A 10,094-nucleotide genomic window follows, 5' to 3' on the forward strand; every position below is an offset into this window, starting at 1 on the left:
AAGGGGCATGCTAATTTTGAACTTGGGAATAGGGAAATCCGCGGGGGATTTAAATATCCCCCGTGGGATTTAAATAAACATGGCCGCCGCTTTTTTTCCGGCTTGGGGAAAAGCCGGAAAAAAGCGTCTAGACTGGCGCGATCCTCCGGAATAAAGCCCTTTTCCGGAGGATCTCTTATTCCTACTTTGAAGTAGGAATAAGAGACACTTCACCTTGAATGGTTCCTTTGAAATAGCTATTAACTGTTTATGCTGAACAGTCTATTCCACCTTTAATTTATCTGTACCATTGAGCATATTTCCCAGACCTCGTAAACTAAAAAATTGTCTCATCAACGTTGAGCCAATAAAAGATCTCTCCCCCATCTTGCATTTCTAATAGGTCAAATCAACAAATAGTCCTGTGGCTACGTCAATTGCGTAGCTGAAGTCAAAATAGCTTAATATAGCTTTAGGCGCTGTCTACACATCAGGAAGTCGAAGGAAGAGCACTTTTCCTTCGAATACCCTTACTTCTCATAAAATGAGGGCCACAGAAGTCGGAGTAAGAAGTCCTCCAGCTCGACATTATTTTGAAGTAAAGGCTTGTCATGTAGACACGCGCTTTATTTTGGAATAACCGATATAATGAGGCTGAGTAAACGTACCCTTAGAGACTAACCAAAATATAGAATCACAACAGATCCACATCTAGACTGCTGTTTTTTAAAAAAAAACCTCCATTTTGAAAAAAAAGCTGTGGCCATGTTTATGCTAATGAGGCACAGGATATTTAAATCCTGGCTTCATTAGCAATTTGGATGTGCTTGATTTGCATCCCTCTGTCGACAGCGGGCTGCAGTCTCCACGTAGCCAAAGGTGCCACAGGGCCACTTGTTTTTTCAAGTTACAGATTAACATGGCGACCACTCTGAGATATAGGTAAAATGTGAGTCAGAGGCCTTTTACAAGAAAAAGAAGTGTCAGTCCTTCTTTATACTGTGGTAGCTTCTAGAGTCCTTAGCAGATTGAGCCCAGTTGTGCTGTATGACACCCACGCAGAAGCCTGCAATCTTCAAAATGATGCATATAGGAGCACCCTGTCTTCTGCAGCAAGCCCCATTCAAAGTCAGAGGGGTCAGTTTACGTGCATGATTTTTGAAGCTTGGGAGAGGAAGTCTTGTTCATTTTACAGACGAAGGCGGCACAGCCAGAGTAGGTAGCCTGAGGACTTTGAGAATTTGGTACAGGTGAGATATGAACTCGGTCTCCTGTGTTCCAGTCCTCACTTTAACAGACCCTCCTTTTTTCCCAAGTTCCCGCCAGCGTGTTACCAGAAATAGTTTTGCAAATGTTTTCTCTTGGGGGAAACGCAAGTCCTACACCTCTTGAGTATGGCCTAATCGTCCTCCTAACGGGTACTTTCCCTCTCCTTCACTTTAAATGTACCGAGAGAGCCATAGGCAAGAAGCCAAGGGGGAGGGAATGCAGGTGCGACCTCTTTGTGGAGCAGAGATGCTGCAGCAGTTCCTCTGTAAGGCCTGGCCTACATCAGTGTTCCCTGTAAGTTGTGTGCCTATGCATCCACTTAGGAGAAAGTCCAACCAGCTCATTAGCACAGCACCCACAATAATTTTTTTGTTTCTACTGTTGGTGCACATTCACCAATGCCTCGGTGCGCACAAAAATGTATTCTGCACATGGATGGCATAAATCCGCACATGAATCAAAAAGATTAGTGGCAATACTGATCTATACTGTGCCCCCTTCAGCATAGGGGAAGTCGACATACTTAGACCTACTTACTGCAGTGTCTTCCATGCAGTAAGGTTTGCAGCAGATACTCTCCCACCGATTCCACTACTCTTCTCGTCCTCATGCGGCAGGAGAGCGCTCAGAGGCTGACGTTTTGCGTCAGCTGATGGGATAAATCAACCACTGGTGGATTTATCAGTGCAGCGTCGATCCACTGTGTAATGGAGACAAGCCCTGATTTATGGAGGTGGCCGTGGGGAGGAAAGGGCTCAGAGAGGAGAAATGGTGGAGCAAACAATCCCCCTCCATAAGCCACCTTATCCCTGCCACTCTGATGCTCCCTAACTACCCTGCCCTTTGTTTATGGTTATCTTATGCCCAGCTGCACTGTGAGCTTGGCTTTCATCACAGTGAAGGTACCACTGTTTTTAGCTGAACCATTTGCACAACATGGGCCCACATAACCTCACTTAGTAACTTTTTAGTCAATCTATTACTTATGTCGGAGCCCTCGCATCTTTGTTAGAAAGGCATCAGTAGAGTCCTGCAAATCCACAGATATCCACTTTGCATCTGGGGATATGGCTATGGATAACCATGGCTCTTTTTTGCAGATATGTATGTGTATGCACATTGGCTTTGTCTACATTACGCTCTCTTGTGCAAGAGCATATGCAAATGAGGTGAACCGATGAATATTGCCGTGCCTCAGTTGCATACTTAATGAGCTGCCATTTTTTGCGCAAGGGGCTTTTGTGCAAGAAGGAGCAGTCTGCCCTGCTGCTTCTTGCACAAAACCCCCCTCTTGCGCAAGAGCCGCTCTGCCTGTAAATAAGCTGCAGAACGGCTCCTGTGCAAAACAGTGGCTCATTAAGTATGCAAATGAGGCGTGGTGATGACTGTTTGGCTATGTTCTTCAAGAGAGTGCCATTTAGATGTAGCTATTTTGTATAAAAAACCCTGCAAATTTGTGGATATCCACTTACTATTTGTAGGTATCTGTGGAGGCGGAGGTCTGCAGCTCATTTTTGCAGATGTGGATGCAGATACAAATTTTGTATAATAAGGCATCAGTCTTATTATAGAGACTGCAAATGAGGAAGACTCCATCATGACCCTTGTGAATTTTCCATTGAAAACTTACCCTCATGGATAAAAATGTGCACTTCATGTCTAGTCTTTTCTGTGGTGCCATATAAATAGTAGGAGTGCCGATAGCGCTGTTCCTATGGGGGACAGCTCCCTGGACACACCTTTTCTGGGCTTTGACATGAGGCAGCGGAGCTAATGGACACATGACTTGCTCAGGCAGGGTGGTTTTGACATGTTACAAATAAACTGCTGCTGGGGCTTCAATATACAGGCAGTCCCCGATTTACGAACGGGTTACGTTCTGAACACCTGGTTGTAACTCAATTTGGTCGTAAGTCGGAAATACCCTTAAACACGCTGCCTGCGCTGTTTGAAAAACTTGATGTACGTGGTTCTCAACTCGAAAATATTGTAATGGGGTTAATGGGACGTTGGTTGTAAGTACGGATGGTCGTAAGTCGGTGTGTTTGTAAGTTGGGGAGTGGCTGTACATCTGCTTAGTTTACCATTTAATTGCAAAAACTCTCTTGAAGAGCCTCACCACACATTCATCTCCTTTTCTCCCACTTTTCGTGGCTATCTGCTAAAGGAGCACTCAAAGGAAATAAATGCAGAGATACTAAATGAGCTCTTTGCATCTGTTTTCCTGGCCAAGGAGGTGAGGGACGTTCCTAAACCTGAACCATTTTTATAGGTGATGACTGAGTAATTGTTCCAGATTGAAGTGGCATTAGAGGAGGTGATGGAATGAATTGATTAACTGACCAGTCACAAGTCACCAGCACCAGACAGTATTCACCCAAGAGTTCTGAAGGAATTCAAATGTTGACTGTAGGATAACGAACATAATCAGTATCTGGGGTAGCTGTGTTAGTCTGAATCTGCATAAACAACGAGAAGTCCTGTGGCTCCTTAGGGTGTGTCTAGACTACATGGTTCCATCCATGGAGCCATGTAAAGTAGTTTACTCGACATAGTCAATGAAGCAGGGATTTAAATAATCCCCGCTTCATTAAAATTAAAATGGCCGCCACGCTGTGCCGACAATCAGCTGATCTGGCATAGCACGGCACTCTAAACGCAGATCGGTTGACGAGGTTTACTGGAGCGGTCGACAAAGGCTTCCCTTGTCGACTGATCCACGTCTACACTGCCATGCTGTGCCGGATCAGCTGATTGTCGGCACAGCGCAGCGGCCATTTTTATTTTAATGAAGTGGGGATTATTTAAATCCCTGCTTCATTGACTATGTTGAGTAAACTACTTTACACGGTTCCGTCTACAGAGCCATGTAGTCTAGACACACCCTTACAGATTAACAGATTTATTGGAGCATAAGCTTTCATGGGCAAAGACATGCACCTGACAAAGTGGGTCTTTGCCCACAAAATCTTATGCTCCAATAAATCGGTTAGTCTATAAGGTGTCACAGGATTTCTTGTTAATATAAAACCAGTTTTTTTAAAAGGGTCTAAAGGTGATCCTGGCAATTACAGGCTGGTGATCCAACCTTCAGTATCAGGCAATCTGGTTGAAATATAGTAAAGAACAGAATTATTAGACACGCAGATTAACAATTTGTTGCGGGAAAGCGGAAGAGTCCTTCCATGGTTTTTCTAAAAGGAAATCATGCCTCACTAATCTACTAGAATGTTTTGAGGAAGTCAACAAGCCTGTGGATGAGGAGTATCCAGTGATTATATCATAGTTTCAGAAAGCCTTGATGTCCCTCACCAAAGACTCTTGTCCCATGAAAGCTTACTTGATTTAAGAGGGAAGGTCCTCTTATGGATCAGTAAATGTTAAAAAACAAATGGTCAGTTTTCACAAGGGAGAGGTGAATCATGGTGTCTTGCTGGGATCTGTACTGGGACCAGTGCTGTTTGACATATTCATAATTGATTTGGGAAAATGGGTAAACAATGAAGTGACAACATTTGCAGATGATACAAAACTACTTAAGATAATGAGGAGTCTTGTGGCACCTGAGAGATTTAGTAAGTCGTGAGCTTTCCTGGGTCAAGCCCACTTCATCAGATGAGTTGGAGTGGAACAAGACTCTTTGTTGTTTTTACAGTTACAGAGTAACACAGCTTAACCCGCTGAGACTTTTCACTCAAGATAGTTAAGTCCAAAGCATATTGCAGAGAGTTACAAAGGGATCTCACACAACTGGGTTACTGGGCAACAAAATGGCAGATGAAACTCAATGTTGACAAATGCAAAGTAAAGCACTTTGGAAAACATTATTCCAAAAAAGACTAACAATGTTGGGGGATGATTAAGAAAGGGATAGGTAATAAGACAGAAAATATATTGCCGCTACATAAATCCATGGTTCCCCCCCATTCCTAAACACTGTGTGACGTTCTGGTTTCACTGTCTCCAAAAAGATAGATTAGCATTGGAAAAGGCACATGGGACAGCTTCTGTACAAGGCAAGAGTAAACAGACGGGGACAATTCATCTTAGAAAAGAGACAGCAAAGGAGATATATGATCGAGGTCTCTCAGATCATGATTGGGGTGGAGAAAGTAAACAAGGAAGTGCCTGAGGATGCTGTGAAGGTCTTTTGAACTGGGTTAAAAAAACAACTAGATAAATGTATGGAGTGTAAGGTCATCAATGGCTATTAGGATGAGCAGGGGTGGTGTCCCTAGTCTTTGTTTACCGAAAGCCAGGAATAGGTGACAAGGAATGGATCACTTGGTTACTATGTTCTGTTCATTCCCTCTGCGGCTCCAGGCATTGGCCAGTGTGGGAAGACAGGATACTGGGCTAGATGGAGCTTTGGTCTGAGCCGGTGTGGTTGATATGTTCTCATATAATTCAAATACCAGGCATGTAAAGGCTGTGGTTTGCTGCTGCAGTCAGGGATGTGACCTTAAATATAGCCCACCCCACCAACTGCTCTGCTTCCCTTTGAATCAGAGTAATTTAAATCCCACTGTTTACTTCCCAGTGCTGTTCTTCATAAATTGGATTTCTACAAGCCTGGGTATGCAACTGGGCGTGCAAAATGCTGTGCAGGTGGCGTACATGTGCCCTTACCGGGATGGTGTTGAATGTGTGAGAAGGCAGTGGGATGTGCATCTGGTTACTTTCATGCATGGTGCCAGGCCCTTGTGGTCAGAGGCTGTCAGGCATGTATGCGTTTGTGAACACAAGGCAAAACCCACCCTGCATCGATGCCAGGCCGAAGCACCTCTTATGGCAACCGAAACGTGGCCATTACACGTGTCTCTCTCTGAGCTAATGCATCTTAATTTACAAGCACAAAAGCCCAGTGCTGGCTGGTGACACCGCCGTTCCAATGTGGCTGTGGGAAACAGAGCTGGTCCTTTGCCCTTGCAAAGAGATTTGCATTTTTAAAACATCCTTGGTTCTTGCAGTAAAAGATGCAGAGACTGCTTTAGAGAGAGAGAGAGTTAAAGAAGTGGCTGAGATGGAATAGGGAAATACCCCCCCCCACACACACACACACAATCTCCTCCTTCCCAGCACAAAACTCTCAGAGATTGACTCCAAAGAAAATACCCTGACTGACCAGGGTCCCTTAACAAAGCACAATATCTCCCTCCCCCTGCATTTAAGCAAAACCCAACAGTGCAGCGTGATGATTAGTGTTTTGTTTGTACATTGCTATAGCATCCAGCAGCTTCAGTAAGGATCGGGGCCCTATTGTGGTCAGTACTGTACACAAGCCATATTGTCCATAGTGTAACATTAGGTGAATCAGCTGAGCTACTCACAATTCTGAATAGTGGCAGGGGCTAAAAGATTAATCTCTGAGCCCGGAGAAACTGAGGGCTCCCCTAGTCTGCCCCAGTCAAACACTGATGGGGTAACACGGCTCCTGATTACACACAACACACTTGATACTGTCTGGACTCTCGAAACACGAAACGCTCTTTTCCCATCTGCAGGGTTATGCAGCTGTCTAGGCCCCTGCTGCACAGAGGCTGACAGACGACCATGTCACCGATCTGTTTCCAAGCCAAAATGTTAGGGTGAGTTCACAGCTGTAGAGCCAGGTGTGGCGAGAGGGCATGGACCCTTGCCTCTGACGCGGGGAGGGGCGGGACACGGGGGAAGAGAACCAGCCCTGACTGTTTTCAGTTATCTCAGGCCACGTGGCTTTTCGGTGGAAGCTTTTTAAGCGTTCACAGCAGTGGGATGAGATCTAGGACTTCGGGCTGTCTCTCTGTCTCATCTCCTCACGTGTGCAAACTGGGCAAGGAACTTTCTCTCTGAATGCTAGGAGCCTGTCTGTGCCTCACATCTGAAGAGGAGCCTATTTTTAATTAATTGAATGAATTGGCATGGAGACTGTCTGGGCCAAAGGCCTCATCCATGTGCTGTTTGTGGTAAGCCCAGCAAATGTTGGCTGCTCTATAAATAAAATAGGGGGCAGGACTGCTCTGGTGTATGGCCTGACCATCTGTCATGGTCATGGGGCATTGAAAGCGCTCAGCTTCTGCGGAGGACCGGTCCCTCTGTTCCCAGTGACGCCGCTATCCTCCAATGTCCTCTACAGCAGCCGCAGTCTCTTTGGCAGCGCAGGGCGGAGACTTGTCACCCTGCTCAGGCAATGCCGCATCTGGCTCAGCAGTGGGGACTTGCCATCTCCCGAAGGCCCTCAGGACGCGCTGCTTGATCTCTTTCGTCCGCACGCCGTAGATGATGGGGTTGAGGGTGGAGGGGAGCAGCAGGTAGATGGCGCTTAGCAGGTTATGCACGTCCTGCGAGACGGCCTGGCCCGCCCGGTACACGATGGAGGAGGAGAGGAAGGAAGAGTACATGAAGAACATCACCAGCAGCTGGGTGCCGCAGGTGTGGAAGGCTTTGCGCCGCAGGCTGCCCGAGGCAATTTGCAGGGCCGTGTGGATGATGGAGGTATAGGAGGCCAGGATACAGAAGGTATCGAAAACGATAATGACGGATCCCATCACCATGCTCAAGATGCTGTTGTGGGATGTGCTGCTGCAGGCCAGGCTCACCAGGGCCATGTGCTCACATGCGAAATGCTGGATGACATTGGACTGGCAGAAAGGCAGCCTGGAGGCTAGCACGACCATGAGGCAGGCCACGGAGATGCCGCGGATCAGGGCAGCCAGGACCATCCCCGCCAGGAGGCGCTTGGACATGATGTCCACATAGCGCAGCGGCTTGCAGATGGCGACGTACCTGTCCAGCGCCATCAGCAGGAGAACAGAGGAGTCCATGATGATCAACAGGTAGATGAAAAACATCTGGGCCAGGCAGCCAGGCAGGGAGAGGCGGCTCGAGTGGGCCAAGAAACCCAACAGCATCTGCGGCAGGATGGCGCTGGTGCTGCAGAGCCCCATGGCGGAGAGAAGCGAGATCAGCAGGTACATGGGGGAGTGCAGGCTCCTCTCCACCCAGATGGTGTAGATAACTGTGCAGTTTGCCCCCACATTCACCAGGTAAAGGCAGAAGAAGGGAATGAAGAGGAGAGCATGAAACTGCTGCAGTCCAGGGAAACCGAGGAGGATGAAATCTGTGTAGGAAAGATTCCCTTCTGGGCTTTGTCCCCCTCCTGTCATGCTAGGACTGGGCAGTGGGAGGGGGTGTCGTGGAGCTCAGACAGCAGGCTCGCCCCCTTTTAACATTCAGTTTTTTTCTGGCAGGTTAGAATGGCTGCCGAACGAATGGCTGGTTTGCAGAGCGGGTCTGTCAGTCTTTATAATGCGCCCATGACTGTGGGTTCTCAGCCCCACTAACCTGACAACATTATTACTACTAGATCCAGAGCTTACTTACAATCCTTTCATCATTCCCAGCACATGTGTGGAGTGGCTTTTGGAAACTCTCCAGAGATGATGCTGACCCAGCTCACCTGGCCAGGACAGCGAGAAGGCTCCCTGTAATTCAGGAATTAAATGAGAGGAGCTCAGGCACGCAGGGTATTTATTCTCCTCTGGAAACCCCCTGTGGAGCACACATCATTATCACTGACACAGAGGCATACGAGGGTTGGGCGCTGTCTGGCACAGGCATGAAGCAATGTTCTCTCCCATCCAGCTTCAGTGGTTTATAACAACGCTCTGGCCATTAGAAAGCGCTGTTCTCTGTTGCTGTCTGATTTATTGTTGTAGGGTTGCTTGTGGTGCTGCTGCCACCGCTGACCATGCTGACCAATATTCATAGACATGTGGGACTGGAAGGGATCTTGAGAGGCCATCTAGTCCAACCCCCTTGTGCCAAGGCCAGGCCAAGTAAATGTAGGCCATGCCCAACGGGTGTTTGTCCAACCTGTTTGTAAAAACCGCCACTGATGGGGATTCCACAATCTCCATGGGAAGCCAAGTGCAGGGCTTAAATACCCCTAGGCTGAGTCTAGGAGGGAGGGATCATGTGATGGTTACCTGTTGTGTTCCCTCCCTCTGGAGCATCTGGTATTGGCCACTATCAGCAGACAGGATACTGGGCTAGATGGACCGTTGGTCTGACCCAGTATGGCCGTTCTTATGTTCTATACTGGCAATCGAATGGCAAAATTTTAGCCGCTCAAAGGTGTTAAAATGACCCCCCCACACACCCAAGACAAAAGTTTTGCTAACAACCAGTGCTGATGTGAGTAGCACTTGGCCTTTCATTGCCAGTGCGAGCAGTGCTGGTGCTGCCCACTGGGGGTGGAAATATTTTGTCAGCAAAAGAGCTGGCAACCAGAATCTACACTGCCTGAGTTTTGGCGACATGGCTGTAGCCACACAGCTGTTTCTCTAAAAGCAGCATAGTGTGGACAAAGGCTTAGAAAGGTGTGTCTAATTCTAACCCGAATCACCCTTGTTGCCCATTAAGCCCATTTTACTTCTCCTACCTTCAGTGGAAATGAAGAACAACTAATCACCATCCTCTTTATAACAGCTCTTAATGCGTTTGATGCATTTATCTGATCCGCCCTCAGTCTTCTTTTCCCGGAACAAAACATGCCCAGTTTTGAAAAGCTTTGCACATAGGCTGGGTTTTTGACACCCTGTATCATTCTTGTTGCTCTTCTCGGGATCCTCTTTAGTTTGTCTCATGTTTCCTAAAAGTATAGTGCCCACAACGAGATGCAGACCACTTGCTGCAGATTGACTGTGCATTGTGTGCAGACGTACTTCTTCCGGTTTGTTTTAAATCTTCTGTTCATGTCATTGGATGACCCCTGATTCTTGTGTTTTGTGCAGGGGTAAATAACACTTCCTTATTCACTCTGTCCACTCCAGTCATCATAGATCTCTAACACAGCCCCGCTTGGT

General features: G+C 47.1%; 1 protein-coding gene across 1 annotated transcript; it reads right to left on the reverse strand.

The window, feature by feature from the left end:
* Positions 1 to 7,340: 7,340 nt before the first annotated feature.
* LOC102462509 (olfactory receptor 52K1-like) lies at positions 7,341 to 8,393 on the reverse strand. Its single transcript, XM_075921242.1, has one exon. It carries the CDS (start codon positions 8,391 to 8,393, stop codon positions 7,341 to 7,343), a length of 1,053 nt encoding a protein of 350 aa, XP_075777357.1.
* Between the last annotated feature and the right edge of the window lie 1,701 nt (positions 8,394 to 10,094).

Source organism: Pelodiscus sinensis, chromosome 1 (genome assembly GCF_049634645.1).
Source record: "Pelodiscus sinensis isolate JC-2024 chromosome 1, ASM4963464v1, whole genome shotgun sequence".
NCBI classification, from domain to species: domain Eukaryota; kingdom Metazoa; phylum Chordata; order Testudines; family Trionychidae; genus Pelodiscus; species Pelodiscus sinensis.

Excerpts from the sequence above, each read along its gene's own strand:
- LOC102462509 (XM_075921242.1), bottom strand. The coding sequence starts at position 8,393 with ATGACAGGAGGGGGACAAAGCCCAGAAGGGAATCTTTCCTACACAGAT.